Here is a 20,266-nt window from a genome sequence, read left to right on the forward strand (position 1 = left end):
ATGTAACAATAGAAGAACCATTTTGGTGCTATGTAGAACCATTTCTAAAAAGGTTGTATATAGAACCATCTATAACATCAATCTGAAGAACCCTTCATGAGCCCTGTGGTTCTACAAAGGGTTCTTTGAGTGTATATGATTCTATATAGAACCACTTTTTACTAAAGAGCCCCTGAAGACCCGTCTTTTTAAGAGTGCAGTATTGATGGTCTACCAGGTCTTGCATGGTTGTTAGGAGCTCCATTTCTCTTATTCTTTTAACAGTTTTAAGAATTAGTTTTTTTCCCTCTCATATTTTTCTTTGATTTTCTCTTTCTTTATGCAAAAACAGTTTGATATTACTGATATAAGAGTGAGCCGTTTGACTGGAAACTGAAATTAAAGTGGTGTGAAGTGGTGAGTACTGTATGTGAAGCTGCTAGACTGCTTTACTGTTGTTCACACCTTTGAATTTGGAGCCTAGCTTTTTATTTTACACTGAAAGGATCCCAAAAAGAAAAGAATAGAGTCCAACAATCCTCATTTCCAATGCTGATAGATGCAGAACGTGCTGTTCCACTGCAGTTCTGTAAGGAACCGAGTATTGGAGGGGTGTTTCATTAACATGAATTAACAACACCCGTGGGTTTAGGCTATATTTAGCTATATTCTAAAATAAATTGCAATATATTTAAAATATCCTGGTCACATTTTCTCCACTGAATTCTAAACAATATTTTATAGACAGCAATATATATCTGATAACTATAAAACTATGTACAGTAGAAATTGCTATGCATATTGTGTACATGGCAGCTGCTGAGATGTAATTTATGCCTTAAATGATGGATGTTGGTGAGGTCATATCAGCTTTCAATGTCCTTGTCCACTGTGTTATCAAAGCAGAAACAATCCTATATTTTATTGGTATTTGCAATGCTTTCATTACCGAACTCTCAATATTCTTGCAGTTGTTAACAAGTGACTTTTGTATAATACAGTAAGACATTATTGAATATGAAACAAAAAAGAAACAAACTTTGCATGGAATCAAGACAGTAATTCATTGTCAAAACGACAAAATCTGATTAAGACTTGGAATTAGCCAAGTTTGTTTCCAGAAGACCATGTTCCCTAAAATGAAAAACGTACATTAACAGTAATGCTGCATGGAAGTACCTGAAAGGAGCAAGAATAAAGAATTTTCCATGAAAATATGCTCATTATGCTTTTCAAAAATTAAAATTAGCAAACATAACAGGTGTGAAATGCTATATGGTGACAAGAAATGTCTCAATGAATCCAGAATCTTTGTGAGAAACAGAATGATCTGACAGGAATCTTGTGAAAGGAAGCCTATTGGCCAGTTGACTTATCCATGCCCCGTCCACAAATGTGTTGCTTTTTTTAAGAACGGTTGCTAGGTTGGACAAGCTTTACAGAATGCTAACAGAGATCCTATTCAACTTAATGCTTAATTGTAGCACACAACTCAGCTTTTGTCAGAAGACATCAGTTTGCAGTGTTATTTGTGTGAAATGATATTTATTTTGTATTTATGTGAAACATCACACTGTCAGGATAGATCTGGTGTAGTTTTTGTTGTGTAATCAAGCTAATCTTAGCATGGTGGGAACCGTGTTGAAGCTTCCATGACTTTCTGATTTAGTAGCGCAACATTTTGAAATGGAAACTCACATGCACTCACTAACCCCATCATAATCAGATTTCTGCAGTTATCTAATTATTCAAACGGTCATGTAAACAGCACACTCCGACCTAGAAATCTGATAAAGAGCGCTGGATTTTAGCTCAGTTGAATAGATTTCTAAGTACATGTGAACTGTTACTCTGATTTCTTTCCGATTTCACAAAATAAAAGATTTATCTTATAATATTAACTTATAATGATGTATTTTCACATTTTGAGGTAAAGTGGTGCAATGTTTTTTTAAAAAAAGCTGTGCTATGAAGTTTAAGTTTTACATTATGTTTACATCACATCATCTTCTGTGAGTTTATTGGCTGGTTGAAAAGCAGAAATCTCATATAGACCCAGAGTTATTGAGTGCACGTAAACACATTCATTGTTACTCAGCAAATTAAATGAATTATGTTGAATTTGATTCAATGCTCTGTAAGCTTGTCCCACTTAGCAACAGTTGCTATGAAAGAATGCATTTGTGAGCAATGAAGCAGAAATAAGAAACTGGCAGTGAAAAGACCAAAATGCCTGTCATTGCTCCTCTAATATATACGGATGTTTGAACTGCATGAAAATCCCACATGTGGTCATATACTTCATAATGCACAAGTATTTGTAATGTTTTATCTTGAGTGTTTCCATCTGTTTGACACCTGAGATTACAGTCAGTCAGATGAAGAAACTTCTGTGTTTGTTTAACAGAGACAAGAAAATGTAAACACATGGGAATGAGAACGCATAAAAATGCAACAAAGTTCAGAATTCCAACGTAACAGACATACTTCGGCTTTGAAAAAGGACTTTGCCATGGCAAAAACACACATGGCGAAGGTGATACTTTAATGGGTGGTAAGTACTTTTGTTAAGTAGTTAATGAGCAAATCCCAAACTAGAAGTACATTCAACTGCAAAAGCAAATAAGAAATAAAGCTGTGCTCCTGTCTGTTTGCATTCCAGATTAAAATATCATAAGTGTGACTGTTATATTAAGGGCTGACCAAGAGACATATAACTAAATCATTCAGAATCGGTCAAAGAACCAAATTGCCCTCTTACTTTATGATAACACTTTATAATAACAGTACTCTATAAACAGCAACTAAATAATGATCTAATAGTTTGTTTATGCTAGGTAATAATAATAATAATAATAATAGTAGGTGCTACCAAAAATTACAATTAATTACTAACCATTTACTTAGTGATATACAAACAGTTAAAGCACTCTAAATGCTTTTTATGAATTTATATTTGAGTGTAATCAGTAATATTATTATTTTTTTAAAAATACATTACAAAATCCTTTAGAAATACATTACAAAGTCACAACCTTATAACAGGGGTCCAATTCATATTTATTATTGTTAAAATTTATATAATCACTATCCAAAAAGTATCTCCAAAATGGTTACTTTACAGGAGAGGGTAAAAATATTATTAACTTTTAATAGAAGTTAATGTTGAGAGATTTTATTCCCAGTCATTTTGGAGCATTCTGATTGGTCCATTCATCATGACATGTTCACACAGTGTTCACACAGAGCTGTGCTCAAATGATGTAGAAAAGTTCAAATGGTAAAAATGGAGATGTTCTTTGGACAGCGATAATATATTAACCACGTAATGATCATCGCATTAATGAATAACTACTTAATCACTTGAAACACGATGCAGAAAACTACTGCGTAGTTATTCATGATTATTAAAAGTATATGCTCTAATGAGATATGAGTATCAAATCTCTGTTAAACTACAATAAAAGGAGTAGGTTTCGATCATTGTAAATAATGACTGATTATTTGTATGTCACTAAATAAAGGGTTAATCATTTAAATAGTATTTTGTATTGCATATGTAACTAATATGCAACTAACAGTCATTAACAAGCTATGAGATTTTGAAGTTGCTGTTTATTAGGGTTTGTTATTATAAAATCGAACCTCTTTATTTGCGCTTATTGATTTTAAAATTGTGTTTGAAATGCCACAATGATAATGATCAATTAAGCTTCAAAAAGGGCCACGTTCCATAAAGGAGACAAAATGTGAGCATATGCAAGTATAGTTGGTGATGTATACAGCTACAGATTCCAGATAACTATAAGAACATAAACTACCACGTAAGACAAAAAGTGCTGCTTTAACACTGACGCAACATTGAGGAATGTCATTCTTTTTCCATGCTTCTATATTTGTGTGACTGGTTTTAAGACGTTGGCAATAAAAATGCATTTAAATACAATCAAATGTCATCGTCTGTAACTTAAATAAATATACATTGCGCTATTGGGGTTGCTGATCATTTGTCTGGCAGTCCAACACTGATAATTGACATTTGTAGTACAATCAAACATGATAAAAATGCACCGACTGCTTTAGTATTTTAGTCCATGGAATGCAGAAAATATGCCTCCCTATATGTGCATGGGATGGATTCAGATTTGATAGACGTCCTTGCGTTACACTCACTCGTTCACATACAACGTAATTACATGACAGACTTGCCAGCCACTGTATGTCCCGACAGGCGTTTGAGTCCGTATTTCACACTCGAGTCCATTTTATTCAAAATTCTTTGTGTCAATCTTAAACCTTATGGTTCCACTGGATGGCGCTCTCTGCACATCCCCTGTATTTCCTGGAAGATGCGACTAAATAAACCACTCCTTCTTGCTTTCGTCGATAGTCTCTGTGAAGGCAGGGTCGTTTACAATGATGGCGGCGTCGGCACAGTCTGCCGACTCTGCCCCCTTCGCCTCATTGGTGTGGTAGGAACCCTTGTGACGGAACATGTGGCGCACCAGGAACACCAGTGTGCAGAGGATGGTGAAGATCACCACGGCGATGATGCCTGAATAACCAAAAGAAACCAATCAACAGTGCATTAGCAACAAATGAAAGAATAATTATAATAATTATTAATAATAATACAGGCAACACAAATGAATAGTTTTATTTCACTAATGTTTTCGGATGTAAATCTCTGACCTCAATTGGATTCAATCTCCAAATTCACCATTTCATAGGATATTTTGGCACAATTCAAAAACATTTTTAAAAATATACCAAATACATAAACGTGACTAGAGGAGATATTTACACAGCAAAAATATGGGCAAAAAAAAAAACAAGCAAACACACCAAGTTTGAAAATAATGAAAACATTTTTATAATAATTATAACATTTTAGCATTCTGAAACTGATGCAGTTGAATTGTCATCTATCAGAATGACGTATTAACACTCTTTTACACCTCTATGAATATCCTATTAGTAGGACAAGAATCTTTAAAATGTCATTCTTGATATTTTGTAGAGCTCAGTTTATTTTAGAAATGAACTGCCAATGTGTGAATACTGATCTTTCCTTACCTCCAATTATCGCAGAGTCCCGGTTAACTCCATCCCGATTTACCCGCTCTTCATTAAACGGGAACTGGATTCCGGCTGAATGGAAAATAATGACAAAAGTAAATCAGTTTCAAGTGGCCAGGTTTCCTTTTACCCATATGAAATCAGAGAGGCAATACTGAAAGATTGAAAAACAGTGATTTCTATTCTTATGTTGTTATTTCATTATTAAGATTGTTATTTGTTTAGGTTTAATACAGTTTTACTCTGATAAAGATGAACCCAGATGCCTAGTGTTGATCACTGACAGTGGTTTCCACAAGAGAAATTGTGTTATCTTTATGTTTTAGAGAATGACAATGAATAACATTTATTTATTTGAGGTTAATAACAGCTGTAGAGAATAACAATGAATAACATTTGTTTATTTGAGGTTAATAACAGCTGTAGAGAATGACAATGAGTAACGTTTGTTTATTTGAGGTTAATAACAGCTGTAGAGAATGACAATGAGTAACGTTTGTTTATTTGAGGTTAATAACAGCTTTAGAGAATGACAATGAGTAACGTTTGTTTATTTGAGGTTAATAACAGCTTTAGAGAATGACAATGAGTAACGTTTGTTTATTTGAGGTTAATAACAGCTGTAGAGAATGACAATGAGTAACGTTTGTTTATTTGAGGTTAATAACAGCTTTAGAGAATGACAATGAGTACCGTTTGTTTATTTGAGGTTAATAACAGCTTTAGAGAATGACAATGGGTAATGTTTGTTTATTTGATGTTAATAACAGCTGTAGAGAATAACAATGAGTAATGTTTGTTTATTTGAAGTTAATAACAGCTGTAGAGAATAACAATGAGTAATGTTTGTTTATTTGATGTTAATAACAGCTGTAGAGAATAACAATGAGTAATGTTTGTTTATTTGATGTTAATAACAGCTGTAGAGAATAACAATGAGTAATGTTTGTTTATTTGAAGTTAATAACAGCTGTAGAGAATAACAATGGGTAATGTTTATTTATTTGAGGTGAATAACAGCTTTAGAGAATAACAATGAATAACGTTTGTTTATTTGAAGTTAATAACAGCTGTAGAGAATAACAATGAGTAATGTTTGTTTATTTGAAGTTAATAACAGCTGTAGAGAATAACAATGAATAACGTTTGTTTATTTGATGTTAATAACAGCTGTAGAGAATAACAATGGGTAATGTTTGTTTATTTGAAGTTAATAACAGCTGTAGAGAATAACAATGAATAATGTTTGTTTATTTGAGGTTAATAACAGCTGTAGAGAATAACAATGAATAATGTTTGTTTATTTGAGGTTAATAACAGCTGTAGAGAATAACAATGGGTAATGTTTGTTTATTTGATGTTAATAACAGCTGTAGAGAATAACAATGAACAATGTTTGTTTATTTGAGGTTAATAATGCCTTAAGAGGGCAGCAGTGAGGAATGATTATTTATTTGATATCTTAGAGGGCAACAGTCAGTAATGTTTGTTTATGTGGTCGATCACCCGAGACATGTTTATTGTCCAAATTTTGCTTCTTTAGTTTAGCACTAGAGCTATGAGGCTAACACTAGAAGTCAATAGCCACTGAAATCCTTTCTGTGAGTACAAAAAAACTAACTTAAAATCACTTAATTCACTTAAATTTGCTCTTCATTATGTTTGCACAGAGATATCAGTGTGGCTTGGACTTCTGTATGATGTACTGTAAGCTGTAAAAATGAACTTTCACAGTTTCACAGTGGAACTAAACACTGCAAGCAGCCACTTATTGTGACTTAAACTCACTTAAACTCGCTCTTTATTAAGGTTGCTGAAAAGTCTTTGAGACCTTAGGTCTCTTGACCAAGGAGGCTTGAGTGAGCTGAGAAAAGTTTTGGGGATGCATTCACAGAACAAATTTGGGTGACTATTGACTTCTAGTGTTTGTTAGCTACACTAGCCTCATGGCTCAAGTGCTAAACTAAAGAAGCAAAATTTGGAAACCAAACATGTCTCAGCTAAAAGACTACAACTGTAGCAAGTGGACGACTGCAAGAAATAGATATTTTGCCAAACCATTGCTTTAATAATTGCATACAGTGAACAAAAAGTTTCAGTTAAATTGTTACTCAATTATTTAGATGTCAGTTAATCAGCTAACATTTCTATATAGATGTTAGTGACAGGCCTAGAAATGGTTACATCCTTCTTAATAATGTAGGAATTATATTTTCAATTGTGGCACAGTAGGTAGGTGGAGGTTGAGGTTATATTTATGACTATAGAAAGTGTTTTCTGTCAGCAGGAGTGAAGAGGCCGAGGCTGGCATGACTGCAGATCAGTGATAAAGCGTCTGCTCCTTTCAGCTGCCATCTCAGCACGGCTCACGCCCTGCGTGACTGAAACTCAGGAACACTGAATACACCCACTCACACCCATACACAGTATCACACTCACACAGGATTTTGTCTTTTCGCCAGTGCTACACTAATCCTCTCTACGGGACACTGATCACAGATGCCTTTCACTGAGGGCATCGTAAGAATATCTCTTGGTTTCAAAGGAGCAGGAAGATCTTCAGCAATCTTCTACATCCCATATCTTAGATTGTGAATAAAAATACATGATTCAGGCTATAATATAACAACAAAAACAGAGAAAACAGAGTCAGCATGCCCCAGGACCTCTAGCAGTAAATTTGGCAGTCATGCAACCTGCTGGTTGGGATGAGGAAGTGAATGTTGCCAAAAAAAAAAAAAAAACTCCAAATCAGCACATGAACTGATCATTTTCAGAACTTTGTCTCCTGGATATATTAAAATTGCATTTATGATAGGAAATTACATGTTAATGAATGAATGAATGCCCAGGCTCGTTCTTATTTTTGCCCCTATTCCTTGTTTCTCAGCATCATCTTCTCTTTTGGAACTGAGTTACATGGAGTAGTGGTTGATTATTGCCAACCCCTAATTTGTCTGTGATAACAAGCTGAAGTCAGCTATTCGCCAGCTTCTTGTTTGAATTTCCCATTCCACCTTAAATAGGTTAAACCATTAAACCATTTAAGACACGGGTACAGCAACAGGAGATTTACCTAGCTACCCTGATTTTTATTTGTTATAAAGAAAAGGATGATAGTAAATTGAAATGACATTAAACTAAGCTAATACAACGGTTATCATCATTTTTAACAGAGAAAAATCTTACATTTATGGGTTTCTTCTAAAATGTTTAATGCCACTTTAAGCCACAGAAAGCTTACACAAAAAGGTTATGAATACTCTGACTGATGCTCGAAACACTGTTTTATGACTTACATCCAGGGCGTTCAAGTCAAAAACGTCAGATTTTTCAAGATTTTCCACCATTTTATCATTCAATCAACCATATAAATAAAAACTAAAAAATATATAAAGGTGGTTTCGGACAGTAAATGGAATGGCTATATCTGTGCTGTAGACGTCATGATCTCTGGTTCCTATCACCACAGAAACATCTGTAAAATGGAATATTTTACCTCAAACCATTCTGACTGACTTTGTTTACACCTTAACCACTGAATTGTAAAGAAGTTAAGACAAATTTATGGAATCCCCCTTCATACCCTTATACCCTCTAACAATAGCTAGCATGCTGGTTGTCTTTCTATAACATTGTATTTGGAGGCTGCTCTGCTTTACTGCAGTTCACATACACAGAGACCTAAAGGCACATCATACATTACACAGCAGATCATTCAGGACGTGCTGGAGATTTACACAGTGATTGATTTCCTCACTGTCCCTGCCCTGCTGTCCCAAAAGGCTACATGGACTGTGTTGTGTAGACCAGAGCAATGACAGAAAAAAGCACAGCCTACAGAGCTGTTCTATCAAAACAGAGCAGAAACGGTGAGAATGGAAGGAGGTAGAGGAAGAAGAGGTGAAGCTACAGATCTTTTGTCTCAGAGGAGGACATGGAAGCGCATGGTCAAAGAGCTGGATCAATAAAGCAGCCTTTCTAATGCCCATGCAGCAATATTACCCTCCAGGGGAAACTAATGTAATAAGCCATTGATGGCTCACTGCTGGTAGAGCAAAGAACATTTATGTACCTAATTGCAGGAACGAATTGTCGCTGACATAACAAAACCTTTTATCTCAGAATTTTTAACCTTATAAGAAGAAGACAAAATGTTCACTTGAGAACATGGTACCTTGTATATATGTTAATGTGGTAAGAACTTATTCCATTCATTTTTGAATTATTTCTATCAATATAATCATGATAATTTTTTCAATGTAATAAGCAGATAGTGTTTATAAATATCTCATTAAACATGCAGAAACCTCTGCTTAAATGGCAACATGATGGTTCTAAAGCATCTTATTTTGGCCAAATTTTAGGTCTAAATGTTATTCATCTTTCATTTATAATTCAATTACTCCAATACAAGGTGACAACAAGCTTTCTTAAGACCATATATTTTTTATGACCAATTCCAATATTTTTACAGCTGCTGTCTCTTCTTTTTGGTGAATTTTATTGGTCGTTTCTTTTGAAGCATCAGATATCAAAGAGAGTGACATCGCTTATTTGCCATACATCTGAAGCTAGAACAGTCTGGTTTGGTGGGCACTGGGTAATCACAGACAGATAAGACACAAGCAGACACAGCATTCAAATGCAGCTCAAAGTGCCTCACCTGAGTCCGGCTGCCAGGGGTCAAAGGCTGCGGACATGGGTGGGATGGTGAGTGGTAAGGCGCCGCAGTTGGACTCTACAAGGACCCCCTGAATAGAGGCAGTAGATGGTATAGCCGGTCTTAGTGCAGCTTTCAGTGGGGCAATGCGGTTGAACTGCACCCTGGAGAGGCAGCCCACGAAGCCTGGGGAGTTATACCGCTCTATCAGCACCGGATCTATCTGACCCGTTTCTGAAAGACAAGAGATGATCACTTTATGAGCTAACTTAACAGCAGTTATTGTTGCTAGAGCATAAAAACTCCAAGCCAACACTTTCAAACTACTCTGTAATGAAACTAGCAGTGAGTCAGTGATCAAAAATAAAAATAAGCAGTTCAAGAAAATTGGAAACACTGATAAATGTCCTGTACATTAATTTCAAGCTAAAAACCGTAGTGGAGCATAATTGAGTGTTCTTGCTTAAAAATAAACAATGTACCCCTGCTTTGTTTACTTATAAACAAGGGTTGGTTATTGCACTTGGGTAAAGCTTTAAATATGTGTAAATATATACCTTAAACATTGCAGGTGTTACAGTGATCCTTCTATTAGTGCTTGATTGCATAATTACAAGAGCAGCATTCATTACAGGTGCATTAAATGACCCTTCTGTCTTATATATAACATATAGTGATGTTTATATGGCCACTTATTTCTTTTCATTTTACGTCTTTTCTAAGACTGTAAATACTTTTATATTATACACACTGCAGGTGAGGAACAAGTGATTTGGGCTTAGGTTTATCTTATCTTTAAAGTTGTGTGCAAAAAAATTGACAAAAAAGTTAACATATTCTCAAGAGAACACACTCCTGCACATTTAAAGGCACATTTTTTGCTAATATGCTAAACTCAGCAAATAAATTGAAGTAATACACTAACATTTGCTGAAAATGCCATACATAAGTGTGGTCTCTATAGAGAATGTGTTATTTTCACTTAGAAAATCAACAAAACATTTTTCAAGTCACTTAATGCTTTTTGTATAATCATATCCAAAAGTCCAGATGTGCCTATGTAATATGTATATCTATGCCCTACACATAACCCTAACTTTAAACAACTATGGTACTACGGAGTATTAGATCACTGTCCAACTTGGGCAGTATAATAAATTAAAGCTTAAAAATTATAGCTTAAACACTGAACATCTGATATGACAAGTCATAATGTGAAAACCTTGTTCATCAAAAATAATGGTGGATTCAGGCCTTTGGTAAATGTGCAGGAATCAAAGTGATTTTGAAACATTCAAAGCTAAAGATGCTGCAATATCACAACTCTTTTTCTTTTCTGATAGCAATATTGAAACCTTGAGCACTGGCAGATTCTGATCCCAGTCTCACACAAACGTTTTTCTTCAAAACTAATAAAAAGGCCGTTTTTAACTGATGCACTTCAGTTAAGTTGCGTGTCTAAAAGCAGACTATCATACTAAAACTACTGAATCACTCTATACAGCTAAAATCATACACACCATACGTGTGAGGGAGCACTAAGCACTATTTCAGGGCAGGTTTGTTCCAGCATTGGAGTTTCAGAAGCTAAAGCATAATAGCTTATGTCAGATGTTTTATGACATTCTCATGTCCTTTAACATTATTCATGAAAACTGAAATATCTGGCACTGTGACACAAGCCTAGAACTAGGAGAGAGAAATAGGGCGAGGGAAACGAAAGAGACAGCGAGAGAGGAAAAAGCAATTATTTTCTTCAAAGCACAAGGACAAACAGGTGATGATAAAGAGTGATAGAGAGGAGTGGGGGGCCTTTCAGACAGGAAAGGAGAGATCTTTGCAATCTCTGAAACCAAACGAATAAAGACCCTGTGACATTGACCATACATCTGTATCTTTGTCCTCTGACCATGTCCATTCTTATTTTACTGCAAGCCCAGCTCCTAGCCACTGCAAACAAAGACAAAGTGCCGAGCTACAGACAGCAAGCTGTCTAGAATGCAAATGACATACACAGGATCCGACAGGTGTAACAATACATACATGTCATGATACAGAATGTATTGTTGTTTTGGCACCATACATTTTAATATATCAAAAAACGTCAATAAAACAGGACCTGGCAGTGAAAGCATAGTTATAACAAACAAGTAATATTATCAAACATATCTGAATATACGCAAAATGTAAATGGTGTCAGTTGGAGCACATTATAACAGTGGAAACCATTCAAATTTATGTAAATATTTTTTGCAGCATAAAATCGAACTGTATATGATTGGAATTCTCTCTGTATCCACAGACTTTCAAAAAAGTTTCATCATCAGTCACAGATTTAGATTTGACCTATACTGTATTTCATACTGGTATTTAATGGGATATAGATGTATACAAATGTATACAAAAAACACCTGGTCAAATTACAGGTGACACATCCTTTACAGAGAACACACTATATATATATATATATACATACATACAAAAACATACATACAAAAATGTGCTAGAACTTTTGCACATATGCTTTTGCACCATATTATTTTATAATTTTTTTGTTCAATTCAGCAAATAAACAGTAATTGTCTATTTAAATGTGTGGAGGTGTGTCCTCTGTAGAGGATGTGTGAACTTATTTTCACTTGTAAAATCAACAAAACACACAATTAGACCAGAGGTGCACAAACTTTTGCATAAGCCTCTATTTCCATTACTCCTGAAGAGCAGCACGCTTGAGTAACACTAGGTTACAGTGCTAAATGTTAGCTTTTTTTGAATGCACTGTATCTTATTTCTCTGTAATGCTTATTCAGGATTTTGTCTCAGTTTCTACATTTTCTAAATATTTATGTATCAACATCAGCAGATTTGCACATGTAAAATAACAGATACTAAATGTTAGCATAGGCCCACAATTCCCACATCAGTGCACCCCTAATTTGATCCAGTGCATGTACTGCATCGCAACCCCTATATTAATCAAAATACCTATAAATAAATGCATCTCCACTGCAACTGTGGTCAAGGACCCAATCATAGGTAGAACAATCATAATTAAAACTCCAATTTCTAAACAGACAAGACAGCCCACTTCCTTTCAGTGCTAACAGGTTTATATTCTAGACAATAACAGTAGACTCTGTTACCTGTGTGATGCAGATGTAGTCTCTGAATGCAGTGGTGTTGTCTCCCAGTAACAGAGCCACTCTGAACCTAGCTCCGGTCTTCTGATCTAGCTTTTTCTATCCTTCCACTTTTTTCTGCTTTTCTGTCATTCTGTGATTGCTTGATCCTCCACCTGGCTATTTTAGCTAACATAACAATAGCTAGCACTTCTTTAAAGTTCGCTATCTGACTTCTGATATCTCGGCTGCTGCCTGACGCCTGTACTGTACAGCTCTGAGAGCAGGTCAGGGCGTTTCACACTGTTTCTGCTTTGCCAGCAGCTGTAAAACCTGGAAACCGGAGTCAGATCAGGAGCTCTGCTCTCAGCCTCTGAGGATGATGTCAGTGCTCAGGGAGCTAGTTCATTTACTGAGAGCAGCAGGTGGAAAACTAGGAGAGTGGATTAGAGCTGGGAGTTCTCCAATACTGTAATCATTCATGAACACAGAACCTTCCAGAAAACTTATTTGGGATGTACTTGGCTCTAAAGTAGATATTTTGGAAAACATTATGGCCGCAAAACATGGGTATTTTGACATTTATTCATGTGAATTAACTGACTAATAATCAATTCATTGGTTTTAATGTACCCTGTAAAAGTGAAGAGCTGTAACAATAATGTTTCAACAAGTTCTAACAACCGTAAATAACTGTAAGAGCTAAAAGAGCTTAAATAACCACCATTGGGAAAAAAGTGGTGCTTCGTTTAAGCCTGCACTTAATTTTGAGCAACAGAGAGTAATAAGCAAAATAAGTGACATCATTTTAAAATAATCAAATACAGTGAGGCAATTTACTAACCGTTCTGCTACTTCAGAATAGATAGCAGCACATTTTCATTTCCAGTTGTCAAAGGTAACGTGCTTCTGTGGAAAGCTAGGCCAGAATTGTATATGTTTACTTTATGTACACTACTTTCTCCTTCATTTAAGGTAAAAGCTCACAGATTTTATTTCTTTTTTAACTTTCAGACATAACTGTTCTTTTTCTTTAGCTATCTGCTCAAATAGACACACTACAAGAGAACTGCTGCCCTGGAAAATGTATCTATGTAGGTATATAGATATTATTCTCATACTTAATATGAAGACATACTGTTTATAAATATCTAAAATATATAAAATCTACATATTGCTGGTTTCATAAAAGTACTGATTTGGTACTCAATTGATTTTAATGTTATGTCCATTAAAGACTGCATATTGGAATCATTTGGTGTTGGAATCAGAAGATGCTGGATCAGGTATCAGAAGGGAAAAAAAGGAATGAATTTGATCCAATTCAACTGTTTAAACAACGATTGTCTTCTACTCAAATCTACTCACCAAAGACTTTTCCAAGGAAAATGGTCTTGACCAGATTGAACACAGTGTCAGAGGCATCAGGGAGAGAGTAGCTCACAGTGGGGTAATGATCTAACTGTAGAAACACATGGAGGCATAGAAACAAATGAAGTGAAACACAATTACATACACCGTAACAGTGTCCTCTGCTTTTCTAATCAACACTGATCCTTGCTGATCTCGCAATGATTCAATCCAATCGTGATTCTTTAGGAAGCAAGGAAACACCACTGTATGGTACTGTACGCAAGGTTACATGACACCTACATAAGCATGCGATGACATCCAAGATACGCCTACATCAATGTTTATAAATGCTTATTCCAACATGCGTCATCTGATAAAAGTCTACTTTAGCTAACTTTAATCAAAATTGGCAAATATAACCTTTACAGAAAATGAGTAGGAATAAGCACTGATAAACATTAATGTAGGGTATGTCAGCTGTCATGACAAGCATACATAGGTGTCATGTAGCCTCATGAACAGCACCCTGCAGTAAAGTGTTACTGGAAACAATTCAATGCATCAATGAAGCCCCACCTGCAACTGAATGAGTCTCTCCTGTCTGCTGATGTTAACGCTGTGTGGCTGCCCGTTGGCCATGTTGCGATGGTCCAGGCTGATGGTGAAGGGCTCCTTCAAGCCCCCCAAGCTGTAACGTATCTGCAGTGTACCTGGGAGAGACCACATCACATCTCAGTGACTCATCTTAAGAAGTGTCTACTGGAACAAATTAGCATTTTTGAGACTAAATGTATCTAAAATGCAATATTACAAGCCCACAGGCCTGTATAAAAGTATTGGATGGTCAGATATGAACAAAATCAAAGCATAGTTTAAAAAAAGGTCAAAATCACATCAGGATGACGGGTGCTCGAGCTAACAATCAAGAGATTTATGTATAGCACCTTGTGAAAGAATTCAAAACCCTTGAACCTGTGAACAACATGCTAATTAGAACACAGTCAAGGGGAATGGGAAATCATAATGCATTTTCCTCTTGTACTGTGACATATTCCTGAGTGAAAAACAGTATTGAAGGGTCTCTGAGCTAGCTGAACATTTCCACTCGATGACAAGTAGTTGGAGGTGAAACAAGATATTATTGGTTCATAATACCTTTTATGTCTGCTGGTGCATGATGACGTACTAAAACATTAGAAGATGTTTTAGAGGTGGAGCAAGAGTTATTTTTAATAGAGTATTACAAGAAAAGAATTATATAGTCTTTTTAATGATGACAAAACCAGACGCATGAAGTAAAAAGGTAAAAAAAATGGCCAGTTTTCATTATAGACCTCAGGCCCATATCCTGAAGTGTACTGTTAAGGTGCTCAGGACTAGCATATCATAATCCTCTAAAATAGGATGTATGCCCTGCTTTTTTAGCTTTAGTTCAATGTTCACATTCTCAAAAAAAGAGCTATATGCTTTAGTGTTAACAGTTAGCAAATCAAATTTTTATATTTGTCTATATTTTCTAAATGACGATAGAAAATTACCATAAACACCTGCAAGTTTGTCCAAGCCAGCAATGCAAATGCTAGTTCTGAACTCACCTGCAACACTGAGCAGTAGCCAATGCCAGACTATTCTTAGTTTGAGACAATGTCAGTCAAGAGCATTAAAGTGTCTGTAAAAGGCAGGTTTGTTACGTGGTCCCGTTTCTTTGAGAGCTCTATCAATCCTCATATATGAACTCCAAGCTTCCAGGTAGACATAAATGACATCTGTAAAAGCCTACAGTCCAATAAACATTGAAATAATTTTCAAATGCAAAAAGCACATGATTACTTAACAGACTGTGAAGCCTGGCTTCCTCTAATCAACATTTATCTTTGCTCCACTGAAACAGTCTGTATTTGAATCTGCCATTAACTCTCATTAAAGTCTGGTTTCAACAGGGTTCTATGGGCTGAGCTTCTATTGTCTTCCACACATTCATGCAGAATAAACTGTCTATCAGACACAGCTTGTGACACTGTACTGACATACAGTAGATATTTCACATTTCATTCTAGCTAAAAATACTGAAGTATGAGTTACAAGTAATACAGAGCCGGTGTTTACCATTTCAGCACCACGTTATGGTGTAATTTTAGCAGAAGCTGTGCTTCTTCTAAAGTCTTAAAGCAACGGTCACTGCTGTAAACACAGGACATGTGCGTATGGAGGAATTGTTTTGTTCCACGTATACTTGTATTTGGTTGGGATGACAATAAACTTCTTCCGATCAACATCATTGTGCTCACCATTATGGCGCAGCACCACTGCCAGGTAGTCCTGTGTCTTGGAGCTGATGTATACCAGCACAGAGGGGGCATGAGATGTGCTGAAGCTGAAGCTCAGCTCCTCCTGAGTCAGGTTCCCCTCCACACCCAGAGCTCCAGACACACCCTTTCCCACAGGGGCAGAGGTACTGTCTGACATGAAGTCATACCGGACCATCGTGCCACTCTCAAAATAGCCTCCGACATCTGCAGCACATAGAAATAAAACACAAATAAAACAAAAATGTGACTAATTAGACAGAAGTAAGTGAAATTCTTGACAAAATGCCTACACAGCAAAAATGAATGTACTCTAAATATCTAATATTTTTCATTTTGATATATATATATATATATATATATATATATACACACTCACCAGCCACTTTATCAGGTACACCTTGCTAGTAAAAGGTTGGACCCCCTTTTGCCTTCAGAACTGCCTTAATTCTTCATGGCATGCTTTCAACAAGGTGTTGGAAACATTCCTCAGAGATTTTGGTTGGTTATTTGAGTTACTGTTGCCTTTCTATCATCTGGAACCAGTCTGCCCATTCTCCTCTGACCTCTCACATCAACAAGGCATTTTCGTCCACACAACTGTCGCTAACTGCATATTTTCTCTTTTTTGGACCATTCTCTGTAAACCCTAGAGATGGTTGTGCGTGAAAATCCCAGTAGATAAGCAGTTTCTGAAATACTCAGACCAGCCCGTCTGGCACCAACAACCAAATCACCTTAAATCACCTTTCCTCTCCATTTTGATGCTCGGTTTGCACTTCAGCAAGTTGTCTTGACCACCTCTACGTGCCTAAATGCATTGAGTTGCGGCCATGTGATTGGCTGATTAGCTATTTGTGTTAACATGCAACTGCACAATAACTACCTAATAAAGTGGCCGGTGAATATATATATATATATATATATATATATATATATATATATATATATATATATATATATGTATAGTAACTATATGAAACAGAAATAGCCTAAAAGAGTACCATCTGTGCAGAAAGGCCCATCGAATGCTGTGAGGCTGCAGTCGCAGGAATAGCCATTATATTTCTCCACACATTTGCCACCATTCTGACAGTGCATGCCGTAGCTGGAACAGTGACCTGAGCAACCTGGCTTCACCCCCGGGGTCACCTTCGCCCGTTCCTCCAGGTCAAGGGTCACGCCATTCATCTTCAGGGAGCGGATACATCCCAGAAATCCTCTCTGCCCTCCTGAGGCACCTGCGATGTGAAATCAATATCACTGCTTTAGATTCACAGGCACAAGATCCACTACCACCCCAGCACTACATAAATTTACACAAATATGAAGTCCTTATGCATTGAGAACATTGCAGAGAGTCTTTTATCTTGCAGAAAATCAATACAAAGAAAAAACGGTCTAAAGAGTCCAAGGCTATGTCTGAAACTATGCCCTATTTTCAACACTATTTTGAGAGCACCATTTTGGCTTACAGTCATACAATGTACCACAAAAGTTAGAACAAACTAAAATCTATTCTTTCTTATTAAATATTTTATTTATTTCTTTGTTGTTTTTTTTTGTAAAGCATGCTACCTTTCTGAGATGCTGGATTTCAGGATGTCATAAGCTGTATTGTTTATTATTATTTAATGCTTTTATTTTTATGAGTATTATTATAATTATCATTATTATTATTATTATTATTATTAATACATTACTAATAATATTCATCAGAATATATTTGTTACTTTCAATATTTCTATAACATTATTTGCATTGTGTAAACACAAGTGAGAGCAACAGTGATTATATGTTCCATCCAACTAGTTTATGTATAATATATATCATGTATACAGTCAGTCTCACTCTCGTTCATAGTGCTTGTGGATTCTTGTTGCAGTGAAGGCTTTGGAGTCTTATACTGTAGCCTATCACAGCAACATACAGTACATAAACAGCTGGGCTTCATCCTGGACTATTACAGACAGGCTGAATGGTCAAACTAAGGTAAAGCTTTAACTGAGTCAAAACAAAAAGTAATACATTTTTGATTTAAATTTGACAGCCCTCATTGTTATTGGACCAATTGTGTATTGAGATGTATTTGTCTTACCCACAAACAGCTGACTGTAGAGCTGTAGCTGGGTGTGGCCCTGAGGCGGGGCTGCCCGCACCTCCCTATGCTGCTTATCCAAACGCAGCACTGCCTCTTTCACATTGCGCTCCGCCTCCACCCGGTGCCACTGGTCGTCATTGAGGGGCGTTAGTGAGCGCACAGTCAGCTCCACTGGCCCGTTACCCACATCAAATGAGAAGGACACCATGTAGGCAGCTGCAAGGAGAGCGTCAGTTACTCCTCTGAGTGTCAGGATTTGAAAACACAACATGCACCAGTAAATTTTCTAATAAGAATAACACTTGCATGCATGCACTGGCAACTATTTGGGTCATTAGCAACCCAGACACTTATGCTCCCCATACACTTTATTAGCCTTGCACTTCCAAATTCACCATTTTACAAGCCAAACCCACCTTATAGGTCCATTTTTAAGATGAATGTTTACAGATTGTCGCCCATTTGTTGCCCATCTATTATTCTCCCTCTGACCTTTAATGAAGGGCTAATTAATAAAGTCGACTCACAAACTGATGTACAAGCTGTTACGTAGTTTAGTAAAACAGTCAACACAGTTTACTGACAGCAACAAAGTAATAAAATGATATATGTTTTGCTACACTTTGATATTTTGTTTGTCACTTATCTCAAAATAAGGCTATGGGTTGTTAGCTACCTAAAGTATCCATGTAAGGGTTAAAACAGCCTGGCAAAGTCAAGGTGCAGAAAGCACTTAAGTACTGATGGTCTATATGGTATATTCTTGGTAAGATGACACAGCTCATTACAGGCCATTAGTGTTTTCAAGATACTTATAAGATACATTTCTTGCCCAGTTGAAATCACGTCAAAAGGTGAATAAAGTCTTACTGCATGAATCACTCACATTTCAGCTCCAGGCGAATAAAGTCATTGTTGCCCATGTTCTCCAGAAAGACACCATACGAGGACGAGGTCTTGAAATAGAAGGAAATATCTGCACTGGTCTCCCCTCGAAATGTGGGAAAGTGTAGATATGATGCCGGTGTGTTGAAGGATGCAGCATTCCAGTAATTGCCTAAGCGATAAACAGAAGCACAGATTAGACAGTTCACATAGCTACATAGTACTGTACAAAAGTCAGAGACCAACCACCATTTAGTTAGTACTTTTTCAGGAGATATTTCTGAGGAGATTAGATATTCGATGATCCATTAGTATAAGCAAGGGGAAGGTCAATGCAAAAATAAGGGAAAAACAGAACTTTCTAGATAAAATGGTACTCTCAACAACTGTGCCAGGCCTGGTAGACCACCAAAACTGTCACCATCAGATAAACAGTACTTAAAGCTTTCCTCTTTGAGAGAGAGGAGAAAATCAAGCTACACTCTTGCTTTAGATCTGAAAAAACACAGGTGTTCCTGTCCATCCTTCCACTGTGAGAAGACGATTCAACACTACAAGTCTGAAAAGAAGTGTAACTCTCAAGATGCTTTAACTGAGAAAAAAATAGAGAAAGAAGAAAATTAGCCAATTTTCTTGTTTGCCAATCAAAAAATGCTGTTGGTGTTCTGTGTTTGGGTTTAATTGGATTGTGAGAAGCTGAAAATGCAACCAACTTCGATGACTGAACTATGGAAGTGTAGAAAAATATTTCTTCAGATTTCTTTGACAAAAAAACCCCAAA

General features: G+C 36.3%; 1 protein-coding gene across 1 annotated transcript in view; it reads right to left on the reverse strand.

Moving 5' to 3' along the window:
- Nucleotides 1-1,024: 1,024 nt before the first annotated feature.
- The window catches only part of cntnap2b (contactin associated protein 2b), an 89,906-nt gene continuing 70,664 nt past the window's right edge, over nt 1,025-20,266 (reverse strand). Inside the window, exons 17-25 of the mRNA XM_017707397.2 lie at nt 19,487-19,657; nt 18,598-18,816; nt 17,504-17,740; nt 16,482-16,706; nt 14,770-14,903; nt 14,209-14,302; nt 9,725-9,955; nt 5,056-5,130; nt 1,025-4,534 (exon numbers count right to left, since the gene is read on the reverse strand). Of these exons, the coding sequence (XP_017562886.1) occupies nt 4,335-4,534; nt 5,056-5,130; nt 9,725-9,955; nt 14,209-14,302; nt 14,770-14,903; nt 16,482-16,706; nt 17,504-17,740; nt 18,598-18,816; nt 19,487-19,657 (1,586 nt within the window). The 3' untranslated portion in view covers nt 1,025-4,334. The remainder of the gene's footprint in view (nt 4,535-5,055; nt 5,131-9,724; nt 9,956-14,208; nt 14,303-14,769; nt 14,904-16,481; nt 16,707-17,503; nt 17,741-18,597; nt 18,817-19,486; nt 19,658-20,266) is intronic.

Source organism: Pygocentrus nattereri, chromosome 19, assembly GCF_015220715.1.
Source record: "Pygocentrus nattereri isolate fPygNat1 chromosome 19, fPygNat1.pri, whole genome shotgun sequence".
Taxonomy (NCBI): Eukaryota; Metazoa; Chordata; class Actinopteri; order Characiformes; family Serrasalmidae; genus Pygocentrus; species Pygocentrus nattereri.